This window comes from Phascolarctos cinereus, unplaced genomic scaffold, assembly GCF_003287225.1.
Source record: "Phascolarctos cinereus isolate Bilbo 61053 unplaced genomic scaffold, phaCin_HiC Scaffold_4;HRSCAF=312, whole genome shotgun sequence".
In the NCBI taxonomy this organism is placed as follows: domain Eukaryota; kingdom Metazoa; phylum Chordata; class Mammalia; order Diprotodontia; family Phascolarctidae; genus Phascolarctos; species Phascolarctos cinereus.
The window spans coordinates 141396602-141421185 of record NW_027555847.1 but is presented as its reverse complement, the minus strand read 5'-3'; the positions used below and the strand labels follow the sequence as shown (position 1 = coordinate 141421185).

Genomic DNA, 24584 nt, shown 5'->3' with positions numbered 1-24584 from the left:
TCATCTGTCACCATATGAGATTACACAAATCATCTTATTCTTCACTGTTGAGTTTTTCTCCCTCTTTTTCTGTTCTCCTCCTCTTGCATATTCTTATTTTAATCTTAAAAGAAGGCATTGCTTGCTAAATGTAATAGCTAACATTTATATAAGACTTTAGGGTTTGCAAAGCAATTTATATACATTTTCTCATTTGATCCTCGCAACAACCCTATGGGAAAGATGATGTTATTTTCCCCATTTTACAAATGAGAAAACTGAGATTGGGAGAGGCAAAATGAGACTTGTTCAGGGTCACACAGATAGTGAATTATGTGAGGCAGGATTTGAATTCAGGTCTTCCTGAGTCCCAAGTCCTACACTCAATATACTGTGACATCTTTTTGTTGTTGTTTAGTCATTTTTCAGTTACGTCTGACTCTTCATGACCCCTTTTTGGGGTCTTCCTGGCAAAGGTACTGGAGTGGTTTACCATTTCCATCTTCAGCTCATTTTACAGATGAGGAAATGGAGGCAAACAGGGTTAACTGACTAGTCCTGGGTCACACAGCTACTAAGTGTCTGAGGCTAGATTTGAACTTAGGAAGAGGAGTCTTTCTGACTCCAGGCCCAACACTTTAGAGGAAGGACATTTGGATTGAGGGAAAGAATAACCCTGGTCAAATCCCCTAGACATTCTTCAGAAAGGCTTTTAGTCAGAAGAGAGTTTAATATCCAGCTTTATTCAGAATAGAACCAATAAGATCCAGATATCATACTTCTCAAACTCCCAGCATCTGAACAAAGTGATTAGGAAGGCAGGCCTGCACCCACAAATAACATCTGTTACAGAACCCAGGAACTTTACCTCCCTAGGAAAGATGGAGCCTCCCTGCCTGCCCTCACCCAAATAATTATGTACAAAATGAGAGAATAAAATAGAGGCAAGAGGACACACAGTGGTATCTAGATATAACAAGGAAAGGAGAAAGGAGGAAGACTTAAATTTTTTTTAAAAAAAAACACAGCAGACTGGCATCAGTTATTGTAGATAGAATAGGTCCCTGTACCCTATATACAGTAATAAGTGTAATAAGTGACTTGTCCAAGGTTACACGTCTCGTAAGTAGTAGTCTACAAATGCAGCATTCTTTCTAAGGCACTATCCTGACACAATACCTGTTTTTTAGTAAATTGATTCACATGGATCATAGATACAAAGATACGCTGCCTCATGGCATTAATTATACACTTGAAAACATGCTATTAGGCAAAACAATGTGTATGGGAACAGGGGGAAGGAGCCAGTTAGTGCCATAGCAACAGTGTTGTAAGTGGACAATTGGCCAGAAACATTCCAGGAAGGCCTGGTTTATGATCTGTTAATGACAGTATTGTTGAAAGATGTTATCTATGACTATGAGATGTGGGATAGGCTTGTAATTCTTACTTGTGCAGTTTTGAGGCTATAATAATTCTGTTTCAGGTTGAAAGCACATAGGTAGAAATAATATAGTTTTTGGCTTTTTGTAAATAGTGTTTTTTTCCAATTACGTGTAAAGAGAGTTTTCAGCATTCATTTTTTATGAGATTTTGAGTTCCAAATTTTTCTCTGTCCTTTCCCTCCCCCTTCCTCAAGACAGCAAGCAATCTGATATAGATCATACATGTGCAATCATATTAAACATATTTCTACATTAGTCATGTTGTGAAAGAAGAAACAGAACAAAAGTGGAAAACTATGGGGAAAAAAAGTGAAAATAGTATGCCTTGGTCTGCATTCAGATGCCATAGTTTTTTCTCTGGATGTGGATAGTATTTTCCATCATGAGTCTTTTGGAATTGTCTTGGATCACTGTATTGCTGAGAAGAGCTAAGTCTGTCATAGTTGATCATTGCACAGTGTTGCTGTTACTTGTGTACAATGTTCTTCTGGTTCTGCTCACTTCACTCAGCATTAGTTCATGTAAGTCTTTCCAGGTTTTTCTGAAATCTGCCTGCTCATCATTTCTTATAGCACACTAGTATTCCATTCATATACCACAACTTGTACAACCATTCCCAATATGGTTTTAAAAGAGACATTTTCATTTATTTTACATCAATGAATTGTTAAAATGTAGTGAAATTGAATGATATTATTTACCAGGTAACAATTTTAATGCTAATTTTAAGCTCCATTAGACTTGAAAAATAATATAAGGCTCATCTTAATGGTGTACAGATATACCATATTATTTGCAAAGAATTTCAGGTTGTTATAATAGCATTTGAAATTATTCTTAAGTACTTCTTGACATCTACTAGTGGAATTTTTAGGAAGGCTAATCTTTTAAAAATTTGTGAGAAGAATCTCTAAAAGTTGTACTTAATTCCTTTAGTTTTATATATGTATGTATCTGTGTATGTATTTGAAGCATTTGCCAAATATGGAGAACATTTCCTTATTCATTCTTCTCTCCATTCAAGAGGAATTCCTATCTTTTACAGTATTGAGAGTTTATGAAAGTTTCTGACTGTTCAGATTAGAGCAGCATGGTATAGTGAAAAGAACACTAGAAAAGTAATGAATTCAAGGTGCAGACTGATTTGTTTTGCTTTACTGTATAGAGGGTTTTTTATCTTTCTTTCCATTGGTGGCTAGGGTGGGGATGGTGAAGGAGGCAGATGTTGAGGGGGGAATGGAGAGGAGATTATCAAGATTACCAAAATTTGAAAAAATGAAGAAAACTAAGAAAATAGGACTGTTGGAGCCTTTAAAAGTACATAGAAGAAAACAGAAGGAAGAGCAGTAGGAAACAGGCAGGACAGCATGAAAATAATATACTGAATGTGTCACATATAGAGAAGCAAGCTATAAGTGATGCAGATTTGTGACTTCATATACAATATCCTGTTTCTGTTTTGCTTTGTATATGGAAACGTTAATCTCATGTGGTTTTTGTTCAGAATTTTTTTTGTTTTCCTTTTTTAAATAAAACTTAACTAGTACTCAAAAAACCTGTATTCAAATCCTTACTCAGTTACTTATTAGCTGTATGATTTTCTTAGTGTTTCAATTTCCTCCTTTGTGTTAAGAGGAATTTGGACTAGGTGATCTCTGAGGTCCCTTCATGCTATAATGTTTTTTGACTTTGTGAAGCAAAATGTTTATAGGAGAGTAATAGGAAGTAAGGTTGAAAAAGTTATAGAGGACTTTGAAAACTAGGCAGAGTAATTTAGAAGGCTACTTATTAATAGCTCTCTCTCAAGTCAGTCTGTCACTCAGCAAGCACTATATTATAGGAATTATTGTAGGTGCTGGGAATACCTCTCTGAGCCTGTTTTCTTCTCTGTAAAATGAAAGAATTGGACTAAATGGCTTCCATAGTCCCTTTCCAGCTCTCAATGTATGATTCTCTGATCAAAGACAGAAAATGAAACCGTTATCTGCTCTCAAGGATCTCACTTGTGCTTTACATATGCACGCACGCACACACACACACGTGCACATGTCTTTAGCTTTTCTTCCTACCCAATCCAAATTTCCTATAATTTTCTTAAGACTTCTCTCCTTACTCTCAGCTCACTCACATTCTTTTAGCCCAGTCACTCCAGTTACATGCATGTAATTTTCTAATTTCTGAATCCATGCTACTTTTAAATGGTTTATCCAGTCTGCTGCAGCTCTTTTTAGTCCCTAAGATACCCGAAGTCCTTTTCCCCTCACTCCAAGTTTCTTCCTCTTTTCTTTCCTCTTTCTTTCCTCAGACCACTTGGCATGAGCTTCTTCCTGTGCTCTTAACACGCCCTCTCCTTCTCCCTCCAGCATAGCCCTATTGCTGCCTCCCCCCTTAGCTGGCAGAACTAGGAGCAGTGGGCAAAAGTTTCAGGGACGATAGATTGTGCTTGGCATACTTTCTGACAACTAAAGCTGTCTTCAGATTGAATGGACTCGTTTAAACAGTGAATCCCTCACTGTTTGGAAGCCAGATAACATTTATAGAGGAATTTTTATTTTCTCAAGGCTAGGTTGCACTAGATAAACACTGAAGTTTCTTCAGTCCTAAGATTCTGTAATTCTGTCTTCTTATCTGTTTTTCCAGTCTTAGAGGAAGAATTTTTCTCCTTACTTAGCTCTTCCCCATTGTGAAGTCTTGCCAGGTTTTGAGATTTGAGTGAGAAATGTCATTGTAACGCCATGGGAGATCCAAGAAAATGATTTATTAAATGGAACAAAAGGATTCATATTAGGAACACATGTATCATCAGTGGTACAGTCACTCCAGCTCCCAGGAATCCTGAATCTGGGATATGCAGTGGAATGGTTTGGCAACGGTAGATACTAGAATTGTTTGAGATCCAGCAAGAATTGAAGGAACCATGTTTCCTCTGTATTACAAAGTTTATACAACTTAGTAATTTACATAACAGGGTTCAGTATATAACTATAGAAACTTCATATGTACTCACAGATGTATTATCCTCCCACTCACATACTAAGTTTTCTTTAAAACATTTTTTTGGTTTGTTTTACCCATTCCTAGAACAGGCCTGCACAACCTGTGGCTCGTAGGCCATATGCAGCAAGCACATCAAAGGATTTCAGGCAGCCCTCGAAAAATATAGAGGATTTACATGTATCCTGTACATATCCTCCACATTTTTCAAGGGCCATAGGAAATCTTTCGGTGTGCCCTCAGGCCATAAGTAGCCATCCTAGGTTCTCAGTTTGATTGTGGTTGTAACTGGGTGGGGTAACAGCATGGCACTAGGCCTTATAGGTATGTATTTTCTGAATTTGTATCACAATGATAGATTATGCCAAAATCCCTTTGTAGACAGGCTACCTCAGTTAAACATCCCTTACCATTTTCTTCAGAACATCATTTTCATAGTTATCTTTTTTGTTTCTATTTTCTTAAACCTGTGTGTGGCCGTGGCTGCCTTTCCTTTTTTCACTTTTTATCTTTAAATATTCATAGTTTCCATCTCACCCATGAAAACTCCTTAAACCACTCCTTATAGCCACAGTCCTTATATTTTCTTTTGTGTTGTCAAACTCTTCAGAGGTGTGATGTAAGCCTATAAATTCAGTCCCTTCCTAATTAGCCTCCTGTAATATGTATGCTCTACTGACTATTGAAACTGTTTCTCTCTATCTAATGTGGCCATTTACTGCTTCTTGAAATTCTACCTTGGTGTCTCTTTAAATCTGTCTCTGACTTCTCTCTCCTCCTTTCCACTCCCCACCTTATAATTATTCTATAGCCCATATTCATTCCTTTTGTGAGCTTATCTTTATACTCCTCTGACTTTCCCCTCTCAGTTTTCTAAGGTACAGCTGTCTCCCAATGCTATACCCACATCACTCATTTGCACCATGTTTTCAACTGCCTAAAGGGTATCTTGATTAGACTATCCTACTTCTGTCTCAAATTCAATATCAGAACATTGGATAAGGAGTCAGAAGACCTGTGATTTTAGTACTGGCTTGGCCACTAACTAACCATGTATATTCAGTTAGATATCCTCCTTGGACCTCAGTTGACTTACCAATAAAATGAGGGATAGCTGTGCCACTTTTCTAGGTTCATTTCTGCTTCTGAGCTTTTATTTCTATGTGTGAGAAACATTACATCATTACGGATAAAATGCTGGATTTGGAGTCAGGAAGCCAAGGGTTCAAATATCCCCTCTGGCAACTTATTAGATATATGATTTTAAATAAGTCTCTTGACCTCTCTGAGGCTTAGTCCCTTTATGTGTAAGATGGGAGCAATGATAAATATAGTACTAACTCAGAGGGTTATTTGGAGGCTTAAACAAGGTGATGGAAAGTGTTTTTGAATCTTAAAACACTATGTAAAGTCATCTCTTGTTGCCACTGATTTTATCTTTTTTTATGCTTTTTCCAAACCAGTTCCCCTTTCCATCCATCCCATTTCTACTAGTAGTTCCACCATTCTTTCCATTTCCTAGGCTAGAAATCTTAGAATCATACTTAACCTTAATTTTCATCTCTTATATTTAGCTAATTACTAGGTTCATTCACTTTTTCTGTTGAAATGTTCCACAAAGTCATCTTTTCTCTACTCTCACTGCTTTCATCCTAAACTCTCATCATTCTGTGTACTGCAAGTCACCTAACTGATTTCTTCCGTTTTTCCGGTTTATCCTTCCACCACCCTTAATGTACCTCTGCCATGCTAATTTTCCTAAAGTACCACATACTGTTCCCAAACCTGTAATTAATGTCTTGTACTACTTACCAAATCAAGTCCAACTTTGAAGATTTTCCACAAAAGGAGTACATTTTAATCTATCCAGCACTATGCTCACTCTCAATTATTACTTTATTTAGTGTGATGCAGTAGAAAGAGTATTGGATTTGGTGTCAGCTGATCAAGGTGCAAAACCTGTTTCTGTCTCTTACTGTTAGAGTGACCTTTGGCAAGTCATATAACTTCTCTGGAGCTTCAGTTACATATTGACAACAACACAAACTAATCATATTAATTAGTGTTTTAGCATTTAAAATACTTTATGTTATTTGGATCTTATAGCAATCCCATAGGGTAGGGGGGTTTTCCTTTTTGTTGGGCCCTGTGGTATCTTTAATTGGGGAACTCTTGGTGGAGAAACAACTTGTCTTTAACTTAGTTTTAAAAGGTTCCCTGGAGCACTGAGAAATTGTGACTTTCCTCATGATCACATAGCTATGGTATGTCTCAGTGGAAGAATTTGAACCCCCCCCCTTTAAAGATTGTCTCTGTCCCCAAATCAGAGGTACAAGGATTACCACTCATCATTCTGATCCCAATCTGATCAGCTTGGAAGCCTTGACCATTTTGCTCCTCCATAGGCAATAACTGTTCTTCTGCCTTCCTCCCACCCTTTACCATATTAATGCCTCATGTATTAATTAATGAGGACATCCACCCACTAAGCCACTGCAGCTCAGATCTCCCAAATAGTTTCCCCAGTAGCAAGAGACTGCAGACATGTACCACCAAACACAGCTGACTCCAAGGCAGGCAATAGTGGCTCTGCAATATGAGAGGCTAAAACTAGTTGACCTCTGGAATACAGACAGGTAAGCAACAAGCATTTATTTAACTCTTACTATATACCAGGCACTGGGGAGATAGATAGTAGATATATAGATATATAGATCTATATATGTAGATATATATAGATCTATATATCTATACACACACACACACACACACACACACACACACACGCAAAAAAAAAGATCCTGTTCTCCTGAAGCTTGTATTTTAATGGCAGAAGACAACGCAAAAGAAAAAAAGGTAGCTTCTAGAGAGCATAGGGTCAAGTTCAGAAAATCAAAATCACAGCCTGGAGGTGTTATGGATTTAGATGTAGAAAGATGGTAAAGCTCATCTAGTCTCATGTAGTCTGATCACCTTATTTTTACAGATGAGGAAACTGAGACTAGAGAAATGAACTGTCTTGCCCAGAAAGTCACATAGGTAGCTAGTGGTGCAGCTGGGATTCAGACATAAGTAGTAAACCACAGAGGTGGGGTTAAATTTTATTCCCTTTGACTCTTATCCTAGCCCTGTCTACTACCCCAGCTTCCTCTCCTTATCTAAATCCTTCTCAGCCTTCGAGGCCCAGCTTAAGTCCCAGGGGTGTGTTTGTAAATTCTTTGATTGTGGGGACTGTACTTGTATCTTTCAGGCTTAATATGAACTTAGTAGAGACAGTGAATTTTTTAAAAAAGTATTAATCTGAGTTCTCTTGCTGCTAAAGTCCTTGATCTCTTTTAAACTCTTATTTGTATGTACAGTCAGTTATCACCACAATTTAGCATTGAATTGGTCTCTAATTCTTTCATGTCTTGTTAGTCTTCCCCCTCAAGTTAGGTCATTAACTCCCTGAGAGACTAGATGAACTTTAGGTCGCTTCAAGCTCCAAATCAATCAGTCAGCAAGCATTTATTAAGAGCCTACTTTACACCAAGCATTGATATTTAGGATACATACAAAGTATGAAATAATCCCTACTCTGATAGAATTGATTCTTTACTTTTTTTTTTTTGACTCAACACGTACTTTTTGATTGGGCTCCATATTTTCACCACTAATTTTTTATAAATCTACTATAATCAAATACCAAGTCAAAATTTACTTCCTTCCCAGACCAACAATAGCCCTAATCATTATACCATTTCTCCTCAACATGTATAAAATTGGTTGATACTGTTACTGTGAATCTCATATATTCATTGTTTTGCAATTATCAAGTAGTTTTGTGACCTTTTATGTAGACTTACAGAGGCTTTACAGTAGTGTCCAGTGACCTGGGTTCTTGAAGGCTTTGCTAGTAGATTGTAAACTCTGGTACATCCTAATGAATTCAGACTTTGAATATAGACAGTCTAGTGGTAAGCTGTATGTCTGTCATAAAGTGACCAGCCTAGCAAAATTTGGAAAGACCTAGAGAACAAAAATTTGGTCACCAGATGATAATTTTTTCTGATCTGAGTAACTCATGATAATGTCTGCTAAGGTACAGCTCCTAGCTCTGTTAGGAGTAGAGCGAGGAATTAGGAGCATGGGAAGGAGCTCATGCCAAATGGTCTCTCTCTTCTCTGTAAAACTGAGGTGATTTTACAGAGAGGATGAGATTTAGAGGGAAAGGATGACACTTGGAGGTTTAAGGAAAGAAAAAAATTGAAAGCTTACTGTGGAAAGTCTCTTAGGGGTGAATAAGGACTAAGAAGGAGCAGTGGCAGAGGTAGGGTTGAAATGGGACAAACTTTTAAAGTATCATAGATTCACAAAAGAGTGTTTAATGAACACTGACTTAAAGTGGATCACCTTATAGCTACCTAAGTTATAAGGATGAATGACGTCAAGTAAAGAATGTTTTGCTTCTTGGTTCCTAATTCTTTAATTTGAGGTGAGTGGTTATAACCAAGAGTCTAAGTTTTTTGCTGTCAAAGCCTCTCTTTCCTGTAGTAGCACGTGATGGATCAACTGCCTCCCTAGAACAGGAATGCTAGGAACAGGTTAGGGAGGGAGAAGGGAGAGAGTCTTAAGAGGCAAGGGAGTAAAGGCCAATATTACAGGATGACATGTAAACAGGAGAAGACTGTTATATGATCCAGTAATAGAAAAGCCAGGAAGAAGAGTAGGTGCTCAGAGCCAGAAATTAGGAACTTTGTCAATCAAAATGAAGACAAATTGGCATGTAGCAATTCATGCCCTTTTGTTTCAAATGGAGAGTTTAATTATAAAAAAATAGCTGTGAGAGATTTAAACACTGTGATTAAAGCAACGTATTCCAAATCTAGAAGACTGATGATGAAGTGTGCTTCCTACTTCCTCTGTAGAAGTAATGAATTAGAAGTCATAACCCATGTCAGGATTTGTTTCGTGTGACTACTTTTTGTTAAAAGAGAGAGAGCTTTTCTTTTTCTTTTTTTGGAGGGGGAGGGTAATAGTGTGAGAAATAGGGTGCTAGTGGTAAGGATACTAAAAAAAGGAAGACAAACAAGAATGTCAATGAATCATGAAAAAAACACAATATAATAGAAGGAAATTCAAAAGGGGACACAGACAAACTGCAGTGTTAGAACTACCATGTTAAATTGAATTATAAAAAAACTTGGCTGGATGTGATGGAAAAAAAAAGACAGACTGTATAACAGAAGTTCATAGTTTCATATAACAGTCTTTTTTGTTTTTTGGTGCTTACTAAAATGTTCGTGCTTGTTGGTGTTTATTAAGTTCATAACTTTCAAGCTCATTAATTTTTTTAGAGGCAAGTTTATTAGTGCTAGCTAGAACTACTTTTGAATCTTAAAGATGTCTACTTGCTAACTTGAGCATTCAGAAATCACATTCCCCTTTTCCCCACACAATTTGGCTGCTAGCACTCCTACTTCATGTTCTTCCTCATCACAAACTATCCTACTAGCTGATTGCTGAATTTACCTTTCATAGAACCATAGAACTCCACAATTGGAAGGGAAAACATTGATCATTTAATCCAAACCCTATCTGTCCCTGTGAACCTTTGTTTGTCTATGCGTGTGTTGGAGGCTGGGGAGTGAGGGTGGGATCAGGGAAGGCAGAACCAGCGAGGACTCACTCAATAGTTCCTGAGGCAGTCCATTCCATTTTTGTCTGGCGCTAATTGTTATGAAGTTGTTCTTTACGTAAAACCTAAATTTACCTCTTCAGCTTCCACCCATTGCTCCCATACTCTGTGGCCAAAGTCCTCAGTTTTTTCATCTGTAAAATGAGAGGATTGGACTAAATGACCTTCAAAGTTCCTTCCAGCCCTGTATCTATGGTTCTCATTCTAACTTTTCTTCACTTATTACTGCCTTAAAGTTATGTTTACCTCCTTAAACTTTCTCTTCTCCTGTATAGATATCCCCAGTGCCTTCAACCAATTCTTATATGGCATGGACTCAAGGTCCTTCAGTGTTCTTAGTAAAATTTAGCATCCATTTCCTATCTCCTGTCCTCAAAAAACTGATCCTTTTTATCTACAATGTATCATCTCCTCACCTCATCTCTTAGAATCCTAATGTTCTTTCCAGGCTCAGTGTACCAAGTGCTCCACAAATGTTTACTTGATTCCTTCTTGTTAGTCCTTTTTTTTCTCCTAAAATTATCTTGAATTTATTTATCTGTATACATGTTATATCCTCCAGTAGGATGTAAGCTATTTGGGGGCAGATACTAGTTCATTTTTTTCCTCTTTGGTAGCCCCTAGTTTAGTGCCTTGAACATAAAAAATTGTCTTAATAAATTAATTAATGGCCTTAATATATTTCTTGGATTGAATTAAACTTGTCTTAGGTGATACATTACTACTCTGGTATCGTTTTCACATGCTTCTTTTGGCCAAAAACACACTGTAGTTCAATGTTAGAACTAAAATTATTTTTAATGGGTTGCCAAGGCATGTTTGCCATTTTGAAGGGGAAAAAGAGAATATATTATCCTGAAATGTTCAATAGAAATAAATTTTCTTATAAAATGGAACTAGTACTTGAAACTATTCTTCATTTTTTAAAAACTCTGTATAAATGGAAAAGTTGTCAGATTCATTAAGATTATTACTGCTAACAATTCGCAGAAACACTCTTCCTCCCCCAGTAACTATATTTAGTATTGGCCTGTGTTCCAGAATAACACTGGTGATAAGGCTATTATGCTTTCATTGAGTCTTATCCTGGGGAAATATTTATAAAAATGAGCTCCATTATACGTATTGACCTGCTTTTTGTATGTGGAAGGACTGGGAAAGACAGTGGTGTTCTCTGTAGATGAAGTTCTATAGTTGCCAGAACAACAAGAGGGTCTTTTTTATTCTTTGGTGCTGGAAAATTCTACCTTTAATTGGCAACTCGCTTCATAATCACTCTTAGAGTCATGCTTAGCCTAGGGAGTTCCTTTGCTAAGTCAGTTTAACAATAGGACTCAGACACTTCAGAATTAACCAAAAAGATTTCCCTACTAAGTTGTTTGAAGTAACATTGCTGTAAATAAAATATAGGAATGATATCTTCAAACATGATAGAAATATATAAGGTGTTGAATATTTTCCATTCTAGAAAAAGGGTGGGGCCTGGACCTATAATTCTTTGACAAAGGTGTCAAACTCTCTGCATAACACTTGCCCAACTGGAAGTAAAACTCCTGAGTGCAGATGACCCAGATTAAAATGTAATTGGGAAATGTTTAATGAAATAAAAAACACAGTAAAACAGATAATGTTAATTTGTGGTTTTCTAAGTCAGCATGTCTATCCCTTTTCCCTGCCTCTCCACCTCTGGGATCCTTTTCTGTTAGAGTTTGACCCCACTGAGGTAGGGAAGCCCCAGGTGAGGGACTTTCCTCAACCATTGCAGTTTGGCACCTTCTATACACCTTAGGATCTTTAAAGAGCTACTTGGAACATTAAGAAATTAGTTGTTTTTAACCAAGTTTTCATATTTTTTGAGGTCATCCACTGTGCCACATTGTCACTATTAAACTCTAATCATGTATAAAACAGCATGCTAGATAAGCTGAAAATGTATTTCATCATGTTTTAATGTACTAATTATCAGTGCTAAAATCTGGAAAATTTCTGTAGTCTCAAATCATTTAAGTATTTTAATGTAAATTAGTTGGTATGTGTCTTCCCTCTAATTAACCAGAGTGATCGGTAAGAGACTACAGTGCCAGTATAATCCCATTGGCTTTACCCAGTTATCTAAACATTCTGATAGCTATTACTTGGGCTGGAAGTCTCTGTTGGTCTTTGAATAGCATTGGCTATATAGCATTGGAGATGCTACTGGTTTGGTGCTGTAGAAGTCTGGAATTTAGGGGAAAAGATGCTGATCCTTATTTTACTGCTTCTTGATGTAATAATAAATAGAACTTTCACTTGAATACTGTAGTATTCTCATGATCCTGTTCGTGTGGTTTTTATTTATACACATGGACAGATGGAGTAACAACTTTTTGTGTTGGGCTCTCTTCCCTTCTCTCTCAATACTCCCCTCTGTGTCTCTCTTTGTTTCTCTGTCTGTCTCTGTCTTTGTTTCTGTCCGTCTCCCCCACTCCCACACACACATACAGATATTTCATCTTTTCTTATCAGCTCCCTTGGGTTCAGTTATCTCTAGGTAGATGACTCCTAGGTCAGCATGCCCAGTCCTCCAGTTGGAGCTCTCCTTATCTAATGGCTATCTCCATGTTAATGATCTATACACATCTCAAACTCAGCATGTCCAAAACAGAACTAATTTCTTTCCTTAAACCCACACCTTCCTCCTAGCTTTTCTGTTTCTTTGGGGAATTGCTGTTTTTCTATCTATCCAAGTTCTCAACCTCAGAGTCATCCTTATCCTTACTCCTTGTATGCGATTATTTTTTCAGACCTTGTCAATTCTGACTTTACAACATTTCTCTCATATATCCTCTTTCTACTCATACCACCTTAATTCTGTTCACAGTCACCTCGTGTTTGAATTACTGCATTAACTTCCTAGTCTTCCTGCATCTAATCTCTCCCCTCTTTACTCCATCTCCCACACAGCTGCCAAATTGATATTCCAAAAGCACAGATCTGACTATATCTCCACCACCCTAGTCAATAAACTCAAGTGACTTCCTATTGCCTCTAGAGTAGACAGCAAATTCCTCTAATATAGAGTGTCTCCAAAGTTTTAGTACAGTTAAACTGTAGCAGAGGTATCAAACTCACAGCAAATGGGACCCACAGAATTCGTAAGTACAGCCAACACTAGATTAAAATTGGGAAATGTTTAATAAAATGAATAAAAATACGATAAAGCAAAGATAATGTTAGTTTGTAGTTTTCGAAGTCAATATGCTACACATGTGAGATGACACCATTGCTGGATAGGCATTTAAAGCCTTAACAATTTTGCTTCAACCTGTCTTTCCAAGATTTATTTAACATTACTCCATCTCTTCACCCCTACATTCCAGCTAAATTGAGCTATTTGCTGAGCACTATCAACAATTCCCATCTTTGCATAGATGATTCCTCATTCTTGCAATGCTCTTCTTTCTCATCTCTGCCTCTTAGAATCCTTAGTTCCATTCCAGGCTCAAGTCACCTCTTATACAGTTTCTTACTTGATCTCCCCAGTTGCTAGGGCTCTTTGCAATTACTTTGTGTTTTGTATTTACTTTTGTATATGTTTTCTTACCCTAGTAGAAAGTAAGCTGCTTGAGAGCAGAGATTATTTTTGTTTTTGTTGTTGTATCTCTGGTGCATCATAGCACTCTTAATAAATGCTTGTTTGATTTAGTTAAATTGATAACAGAATAACAGATCTGAAATAGAACCAAAGTCATATCACAACCTTTCTTTGGCCCTTAGCTTCCTTTTCTCTAAAATGAGGGGGTCAGATTAAATCATTAGGATCCAAAAGAATTTTGGCAAGCTAAAGTGCTGGGCTGTATCAACTTAGATCAAAATCAGTAGGGATAAATGCAAAGTCTTGGTATTTGGTATAAAAATCTACTTTACAAGGAAAAGATGGAGGAAGCATAATTAGCAGTTCTGAAAAAAGATCTGGGTTTGTTTTGTTTTTGTTTTGTAGACTGCATGGTCAATATGAATTAGCAATGTGATATGGAAGATCCAGAAGTTAATGCCAGTTTGGGTCACATTAAGAGGAGTATAGATTTCAGGATCAGGAAGTGATATTCCCACTGTATTTTGCCCTCATCAGACCTCAACTGAAGTATTGTGTTCAGTTGTGGGTGTCACAGTTTAAGAAGGATGTTTATAAGTTGTGTAGTATTCAAAAAAGGAGCTATGAAAGTTGTGAAGTGCCTTGAGTTCATAGCATATAAGGATCCATTGAAGGAATTGGCCATGTTTAACCTGGAGAAGAGAAGACTTAGGAGGAATTTGATAGATTTCTTTAAGTATTTGAATGGTTGTCATGTGGAGAAAAAATTAGACTTGATAGGCTAGATAGTAGAAGGTAGAACTGATGAGACTTGGAAGTTGAAAAGAGACCGTTTTAAGTTTAATATCAGGAAAACTTCCCAACAGAGCTATTCAGAAGTGGAACTGGCTGCCTAGAGAGGTGGTGGAATGCCCCTTCTTATGAGTTCATCAACTTTTTGGTATTTTACCCTAGGGATTCCTTTCATGTGTGGTTTGGACCAGGGGTGGGGAACCTGTGGCCTCAAGTGTGGCCCTTTGACTGAATCCCAAACTTCACAGAACAAATCCTCTTAATAAAAGGATTTGTTCTGTAAAACTTGGACCAGTCAAAAGGCCACACCTAAGGACCTAGAGGGCCACATGTGGCCTCAAGGCCCCAAGTTCCCTACTTCTGGTTTGGACCATACATTCATGTATGGTTACTGAAGTCCCTTCCAACTCTTAAATTCTGTGATCTCTAAGGACCCTTCTAGCTCTAAATCCTAGCTCTTCATGTTTCCTTGACCAGTCAACATTTACTGAAATTCATCATTTAAAGAACACTGGACCCTTTGCTAGATTATTAGCTTAATAGATTAACATGTAAACTATTTCCCATATCAACATAATAATGTTTTGATGACTTTTTCTTTCTGAAATAAATAGATCATGTATTATATAATTCATTAGATTATATAAATCTAATTTTCAGAAAAAATTAGGCAGAATTTTACCCAACTAAATACTACAAAATAAATATATTATGGAATTGACCTAGGTTTTTATGCTTTTGGGAGCCAGGGAATCCACTTAATAGTTTTGTTCTATTTACCTCCACTATAGCTATTTGAAGAGGAGGTAGATGGCTCAATGGATAGAAAGCTGGGCCTGGAGTCAGGAAGACCTGAGTTCAAATCTGGACTTAGATACTTCCTAGCTGTGTGATTCTGGGCAAGTCATTTAACCTCTATTTGCCTTAATCCATTGGAGACAGAAATAGCAAGTCAATCCAGTATCTTTGCCAAGAAAACCCCATGGACAGCTTGGATGTGCTATGGTCTGTGGGGTTACGAAAAGTCAGACGTGACTGACCGACAATAATAATAGCTATTTGCTGTGGCTCCTTTTACATGAAAAAAAAAATCATGTCTCTTGATAATTCAGATCCCTGTTTTGGTTAAAAGCATGAATGTCTACTTGGAGGTAATTTGAAAATAATTTTAACAATAAACATTTTATTACATTTACAGTTATTGAAATACTTATTTTAAATACATTTTTAAGAATCCAAAGGCTTTATAAATTTGGTTAATAGATTTAGAACATTTCAGTCATCATAATTATAAAGCCAGCTAAAATAGCTTAATTGACTGAAACATTAACATGGATTAAAAAAAAGGCACAGAGAGAAATGTATTAAGACTACTGTTTCATCACGGTGTTTTGTTTTGTTTTGTTTTTCCAACAGGCTCTGCTTTATGTATCTACAGCTTAAAGCCATCAGAATACACTACACATTCAAAAGCCTCTGTTCTCTGCCCCAAACTCCCAGTTCCTGAGAGGTAAATTTAATTGCAATGTTTAACTGTTATGGGCTTATTTCCTTTTCGGTAGGGGGTGGGGGACCAAGCAAAGGAAAGAAATATGTGACATTTTAAACTACACATTCTTAGGGAAAATAGGTTATGTGTTAAAATTTATGTTTGTCATAAAATTGAATTATACTCTGAAATCATATTTCTAAAAGATGATGATATAAAAATTCCTACCTAGAATTGGTGGAATGATAATAGCTTATGTTTCTGTAGTGTAGTAAGGTTCACAGAATGGTTTCCTCACAGTAGCTCTGGAAGGTTCATAATGCAAGAATTTTTATCCCCATTTTAAGGATAAAGAAGCATTCTCAAAGAACTTAAGCCACTTGCCCAGGGTAACATTACTATTATATTTTGGAGCCATTATTCAATCCAGGGTCTCTCTTGATTCCAGGTTCAGCACTCTCTGCTATGCTACACTGCAAAGAAATATGATGTAGTTCTCAGTAGTGACATGCTGTTTTCCTTTTTAGACTCTCAACCTTGTAGTCAACTTATATATTTATGTATTTGTGGACCTGACCTGTGATTTCATTGGTATCAAGAATTCCCAGTAAACAAACTCCCACTACTGATAACAGATAGGTAACCGCTCTGGAATAGACAATCTAAAGAGTTGCTTAGGACACTGAAATATTAAGTGAATTCCCCAAGATCACACTTATGATAAGTGTGAGAGGTGGCATTTGAACTCACATATACACTAGGATCAGTTACTCTTTGTGCTCTTGTACCAAACTGTCTCCCAGTCTCAGGAATAAAAACTCATAGATTCCAAAGTCTTTTAGAAGGCTGATCTTGCACAAATATATATGTATTACACATATTATATGTGTAGGTATATATCTATGTTTATAATACATATATATTACATTGTTTGGTTCCATTTTTATTCCTTTTTAAACTTTAAAACATGGTAGATAATTATCTTCTCATATACATATTATATTTAAACCCATACCTCTTAATGGTGAGATTTTTTTCAACAGCAAATTGGATTAGATAGAGTGCTAGCCATTGGAGGTCAAGAGACCTGGGGTTGAATACTCTCAGATACTTTGGAGCTGTATTGCTTCAGACCCTCAGTTTCTTTGTAAAATGACACTAATACTTATACTAACTACTTCATAGAATGTAGAAAGTACAACATGCAACTTAAAATGCTATATTAATGTGAATTGTTGTTATTCATATTTCAAGGTGCTAATTTCTGTAATGAAGACTTCTTATCTGGTCTTAATGCTTGAGATTACCCAAGAGTTTATGTATTTGATTTATAGAGCCAAAATCTTATTAAGGAACCAGATTCTCAGAACACCATATGATACTTCCACTGAACATCATAAGACTGGGAATATTAGGCGATTTTGAGAGTGAATTTGTGGAAGAGGTTGCCTTAGATTAGTTGAAAAAGGATCACCAATTATTATAGGATTCTCTTTCTACTCATACTTTTTTGCCTTTGCTTAAACCAATTATATGCATTTAATAGGAAATGATCTTTCATGGCCACTGGCAAAAGTACTTCAAAAATAAAGGGGGAAAATATTAGAGTAATATGATATCAACTGCTATTCAACTGCATAATCCCTAGTAGACCATGCTGCTGTCCCTGTTTCCCACTCTACTCCCATTCAGGACTTGAAAATGTGATTTTATAGAGGAATAACAGTGTTAATCTCACAACAGTGAGATTGTGTGATATATTCATATGTGGGTGTCCTTGTATTCTACATGAAGATTTTCTAGAACATTTCTCAGAAGACACATTTCCCACCTACCTCTGCCTACCACTCATCCCTGTGAGGCTAAGAAGTTTTGAAAAAACTCAAAAATTCTTATAATTCATCCCTTAATAATGGCATACTGCTGTGCCCAAACCATTCAAGAAAGTATTTCTGCTATCCCTAAAAACATCTCCAGTTTCCCATACTAGCTTGTTCTAGTTGTTTACAGTCTATTGTCTCCTCTCAACTAAAACCTACGTATTTGAAATCAAAAGAAAAGAGATAGTAGAGAACTATCAAGAGAGGATGTAACTAAGGGTACAGTTAATTTTGTTAAAATAGTTATATTTTATATAGTTAATATTGTTATTGTATAGTTAATTATATAATATATTATTAATAAGTAAGATATATATTGACATAATTAATATTATGTTATAATATGGTTATATTTTTATATAGTTACTTTTGTTATGACAAAGACAAAAGGAGAGTTTTCATCAAAAGGAGAGTAACAGATGAAACAGGACTTGGAGAAGACTCTGTTATGTGGTTTGGTCTTTGGAGAAACCTGCAGTATCTCAGCTAAAAGAGAGAGAACGAAGTTGAAATATAGGAATTTGTTTACGTAGAAATAGTTGTAAATTGGTAAGGAAAATAAAAGAATTAGAACTAACTTGGAAAAGAAATATATTTTGGACTTTTTCCCTGTAATAGTCTTTTTTTCCTTACCTTCTAGGTGTCCTTTGCATGATTTCCAGCATATCATGACCTTCCTAATAATGAGACTAGCTCCCATTCTTACAGCACTTTGAATTCAACAAAGGGCTTTCCTCACAACCACTCTAGTAATAAGCAAGTTATTGCAAGTGGTAACATCTGCTCTGTAGAGTCAGAATTTGAGTCTCAGAGAAGTTAAGTGACTGATCCAGTGTTACACAGACAGCAATTGTTAGAACTGACATTTGAACCCAGAGAGAAGTCAGCATGGAACAGGGCTTAAGACACTTAGGAGCCAGCTCTGACATTTCCTACCTTTGTGACCTTAAGCAAGTCTCTTAATCTTTCTGGGCCTTACTTTCCTCATCTATAAAACAAGGCGATTGGACTAGATGGACTCCAAGTTCTCTTGTAGCTCTAGATCTAGGTTCCTAAGATCTGATCTAGTACTACGCTCACAGTGCCCCTTCTGTTATAGAGGAGAGCAGTCTGATAAACTGATTTACAAGAAAGTGTTAGTTACTGATAATAGTTTAATGTGTTACTCCTCTTGGGAGTATTTGTTTTTTCAAAGAGCGCTCCTGGAAAGGGCAATGCTTAGCTCAATGGAATCAATCTCTAGTGGTGACATTTTCAGCCCTGTGGCCCCAGGGGAAAAGAGATGTTCTGCCTTCTTATAAGGCCAGCTTTCCTGCACAGCCAGAGAGAGCAAGAATAGGGGAAATACATTAAAGACATGATAAATAACTACCAGCTAAAATAAAATGTTAATTTGTTGGAATGAAATTAAAAATTGAAGAAAGAGGTACAGGAACAGAAGAGGGAAAAAGATTGATAATGGTAGGAATAAGACAGGAGAAATAAAAATAAATTTTCATTCTAGTTAGATTTGCAGCTGATGTGCTTTGTGACTTCTATAAGCTGGAAAGATGTTGCCAGAAATATTTATTGCTACATTTTCTTAAACAATTCATTTTACATGGAGATTTTCTGCAGTTGTGTTTACAGAAATTTTAATAATTATGCAGGTTGCAGATTCCTGCCTTCTAATATGATACTGCTTTCAAGTCACCATCCCTATGACCACCAACTGCTTTCAGTTAAAAAGTAATATTTTAAAACCAGGTGTGTTAAACATTTTTTGATGCTTCATCATATCTTGAGGGTGTTCATTAATTTGTATTATCACTTAATGAACTTAAAGGGTAATAATGGGCAAAGTGTTTGCTTAGCTAAAATACTATTTGTCTTTGAAAAATCTTTTTTTTCCATTTTTACTAAATAAGCTGGTATAGTACTTGTTATATTTTTTTCTGGTTACTTGAGCTTCCAGCAAATGTGATAAAGCAGCAGATTTTTAATGGAAATATGTACTCCTCTTAAGCCTCCAGAATTGAGACCTCAAAAGGTAGCAGAAGTTTTCATTAATAGTTCCTTGTTTTAGTTCTTTCTTTTTGAGTGAGAAACATAGCATCTTAAAAGAAAAATTGTAAAGTAGAAACAGGTTCCATGGCCAGTATTCTCCAAATTATTGTTTGTTCAAGGAGGCTTGAAAAATCACTTATATTGCATTACTTGAAATACATCATTTAATTGATAAACATAAAAGATAAGTAATTCCAGGAGTCTGATGACTAAGATTTTTAAGTACTCCACATATGATAAAACTGCGTATTATAAGTGATGGGATGGGGGGAGAGTCTTTCTAGGCAATGTAGTTTATCTTTTTAAATATGAAGTTTAATTTTTAACCTGAGGGTTTACTTGTATTTTTAGTAAGTTGGTCCAAATATTGATATTCCCTCCACTTTCCTATTTGTAACATATCCATTGGAACGGAGAGCAGAACATTGTGAAGACCATGAGCTAGACATTCAGTCAGCATGGGTTGACTTCAAACTTTGTACTTTAGAAATGTCAATTAATTTAACAACTGACATGGGTCAGGTCACATGGTTATAAAGTCATCGTCATAGTTTTCTAATTTTTGGTTGACTAATTGCATGCTTCTATTCTTAATGTGTTTTGTTTTTAAGTTTTGGGGGGGTTTCTTACATGTATTCTGTTTTTACACCACCTTCAATGCCCAGTATATCCATCCCCCCATGCGTGCAGAGAACTACCCCCTATAATCAGAAACAAAGAAGAAAGAGGGAAAATTAGCAAAATTAACTAATATATCAAGTTCCATCACCTGGCTTTTTAAAGCAAGGTGGGAAATGGTACATTTTAATATTCTTCTTCATGATCCTATGTTGACCATGGAGCTCTTGGCTACAGTAGCTCAATTTTGCATTACCACATTTTGCCAATTCCATCACTGAGGTACAGGGATAGATAGTAGAGCTGGAAGGTTTAGTTCTGTGTTTTTAAAAAAATTTTATGAGGTCATAGAAGAAAACAAAAGGTACAAAAGGGGATTGCAGGTTTTTTAACTTTAAAATATATAGAATAATGTATGTATACATATTTTAGAATATATGAAAAGTTCACAGGGTTTTTCTGAGTTCCTAAAAATGTTTACTATAATGGGCATTTTCATAGTGATTGCAGAATAGGCAAAGAGAATTGCACACAACATGATCTAACAATTTTTGTACAATATAAGAATGAATTGGATTAACAAGACCTGGATCACTTTACCAGTACCACTTGAAAAATGAGAAATTAAAATTTAAGGACCTATTTCTTGTTTTGTTTTGCCTAGGCAGTGGGGTTAAGTGACTTGCCCAGGGTCACACAGCTAGTAAGTGTTATATATCTGAGGCCAGATTTGAACTCAAGTTCTTCTGACACCAGGGCCGATGCTCTTTCCACTACCCCACGTAGCTGCCCCAAGCCTATTTCTTTATATTTGGATCACATGGCTGGTCCCAGTGTTTTCGAATCCTTAGTTATATCTACTGCTGTTGCAATTTGATGATGATTTATAATTATATCATAGTCAGAGGTGGACAGGACTTTAGAAATAATTAAGTCTGAGGGTTCCATGCTCCCATTCAATTTTAAAGGAAATTACAGAATTTACCATGCATTTGCACATAAGAAATAAAGAGATTAATTTAGTAGGCTAGTACAGTCATAGACTAAATATTCCTGTACCCCCTTGATGAGCTTCTTATACCTCCTTGGGCTGTGTGCACCCTAGGTTGGGAACTCTTCATCTAGTCCAGTTCTTGCATTTGAAAAATGAGGAAACTAAAGCCTTTGTGACTGTGCTTAAACCAGAGGTGGTTCCTGTGTCCTCGAGGCCACATATGGCCTTCTAGGTCCTCAAGTGCAGCCGTTTGAATCCAAACTTCACAGAATAAATTGAAGTTTGGATTCAGTCAAAGGTAATTACCCTGGACTCAAGTGTTTGAGATAATAATGGAAGCACAAAACACCTGTACTGTAGAATTAATTGCTCCCTTTTCAGTCCACCTTAGGGGTAGGAGAGGATGGGAGGAGGAGAAGGTGAAATGGGATGCTGGGAAGCTACAGGGCTAAAGAAAATAAATTTACTAAGATCTCCAGTTAGGAATGACAACAAAAGGAGAGGACAGTTGTGTTCATGTCATCACGTAACCACATATGCATATGCATAAGCACATAGGTAAATACAGTTATGCAACCATCTTTACAATGTGGTACAACTACAGCCATGTCTGAAAAGGGAAGAATACAGATAAGGAGGGGAGCATGAGAACCAAGCCTACCTTGTTTCTTTTTTAATTAATTAATTATTTTAGGCAGTTGGGGTTAAGTGACTTGCCCAGGGGCACACAGCTAGAGAGTGTCAAGTGTTTGGTCTGAGGTTAAATTTGAACTCAGGTCCTCCCGACTTCAGGGCCAGTGCTCTATCCACTGCGCCACCTAGCTGCCCCCATTTTTAAAAATTTATTTTTTTATTTCCTACCTTGTTTCCAGTAGTATTCACAACATAGAAAAACTTCAAGTTAAAGAAAAGTGACTTGAAATATGAAAAAAACATGCTAATCCTTTAAAAAAGAAGAGATAGGAATTACAGCATTTACTGTTAAAGATATGCGGCAACATTTTAGATGCAGAAATTTTCTTTCATGATTGTTAAATGTAGTGTAATGAAAAAAATCAATAATAGATTTGAAGCTAGAAGACCTGGATTCAAATCCCACCTCTTCTCTCTGCTTCTTATATGACTTTTAACAAGTCACTTAATTTCTGGGACACATAGCTAGTAAGTACCTAAAAGCCAGATTTGAACTCAGGTCTTCCTGACTCTGGGCCAAGTTCTATCCACTGTGTTACCTAACTGCCTCAACTACTGCTCCTTTCACAACAGTGGTTCTCTAGAATGCATGCTTGGATACCAAGACATTTAGACTGAGTTGCTAAGATAGTTTATTGCTAATAAGTATCCAAATGGATTCCTGCCTCCAGGTACAGGTTAGAATTTCTGTGCTTAGGCTTTATCTGTAGACACTCTCTCATAGCCTCTTCTGGTCAGTTACAAATGCTCTGAATTCATGATAGCCTAGAAGAGTCTCCAAAGCATGGTCTGTTAACTCCCTTTTTAGCCTGCTGGTCTGAAAAAGCCCCTGGAGATTGTTTTGTTAGCTCTTACTGACCAGCTATTGGAATCCTCTGGTAACTGCAGATATAAGATGCCTCAGAGAGAGCCAGTAAAATTAGATGACATGTCTTTTATATATCCTAAAAATCCCTTAAACATTAAAATTCTTATAGGTACAGTTTGCCCTGAAAAGACCATAATGTATGCATGCAATGAAGCCAATTTAAACCATAAATTGTTTAAATGTCGCAGATAGCTGAGAGAAGAAATGCTATACAAGGCAGGCTCATTTTTTTAAACTAGCTGGTGAATATGTTTGTGTATCTCTGGGACAAAAATATTGATTGCTGGTCAGTTTAGGCTTCTGTTCTCAGTATCTGATCTGGACTTGTGGTCCAGAAATATCATCGAATAATGGATCATCTTAAGCTAGAATGATACTGTACAAGTTACATAGATAACTATTTTAGGTCAAAGTGTGGAATGTTAAAGCTAAGAGTCTAATGCTACTAACTAAATAAGAACTTTATGTGATCATTTAAGGTTTCCAGCACATTTTATATTGTTTCATTTTAAAGCTTCACGACAGCCTTGTCAGATAGCTAGTTGAGGTATTATTATCCCAATTTTACAGATGTAGAAACAGGCACAGAGAAATTTGTTATTCCACATTCCTCACAGTGCTTTCAAGGGTAAATATCTTTACCAGTAAATGCAGTAATTACCATCTCTTCTTTTTGAAAGGATTAGCATTTTTTTTTCATATTTCAAGCAGTTTTTCTTTAACTGTAAGTTTTTCTATGTTGTAAACACTGTTTGACCTGTCCATGATCACATAGCTAGTAAATGTCAGAGCCAAAACTTGAACCCAAGTCTTTCTGATTATAATTTAAAAGGCACAATCAAAAGAAAATGCTAGAATCTTACAGAGATATTTTCTTAATTCTGGTGACAGGACCCATGAAGAAGAAAATTTATATGGGATGGGGTAGGGAGAGAGACAGGAGGATGGAGTAGGAAGAGAGAGCTGGTACAGAGTGAATATTATCAGCCCTTTAAAAGTTCCAAATAAGGAGCCAAGATTCACTCCTCATTGGTGGCCTCTGGTTACTTCTGAGAAGATGCCTTGTTTTCTTATTTAGAAAGGTGAACCTGAGATAAGTTAACAAAGATCCTGTGACCTGATAACTATTAGATCATTAGAGAGAGTAGGTCTTTGGTCAGAAAATGAAAAATTTCATCCCTGATTCATGTTCTCCCAGGAAGCCTGAATTTCAGTGACAATTTCAAATTTTGACATTTAGTAGTAAGCTAAGACAAATTAGTCATTTAAGTAGTGAGCGTTGGTTTATTATTGCACATTACACACAGTGCTTTCTAAGGTATATTTCAGGTCAAGAAAATGTTTGTTTATCAGTAAATAAAAATCAAAAGACTATTGCTGTTTGGAATGGTGGGCAGCTTTCCTGAGGTACAGCAACAGCATTCAAAGCTGGAGGGTTTTATTTCTCTCCCGATAGCAAATTGCTTTTCTATAAAGCATAAAATTACCTCTTGTTGATCACATGGATGGTTTTGTCTTAATAGCATGCTCTCTTT

The 24584-nt window shown here is 36.4% G+C and overlaps 1 protein-coding gene across 2 annotated transcripts in view; it reads left to right on the top strand.

Annotated features, from left to right (window-relative positions):
• SLC44A1 (solute carrier family 44 member 1) overlaps window positions 1–24584 on the top strand; it is a 213510-nt gene that overhangs the window by 139083 nt on the left and 49843 nt on the right. For both annotated transcript variants that reach the window (XM_020995459.2, XM_020995458.2), the window contains exon 5: window positions 15878–15971. In XM_020995459.2, coding sequence (XP_020851118.1) covers window positions 15878–15971 — 94 coding nt within the window. The remainder of the gene's footprint in view (window positions 1–15877; window positions 15972–24584) is intronic.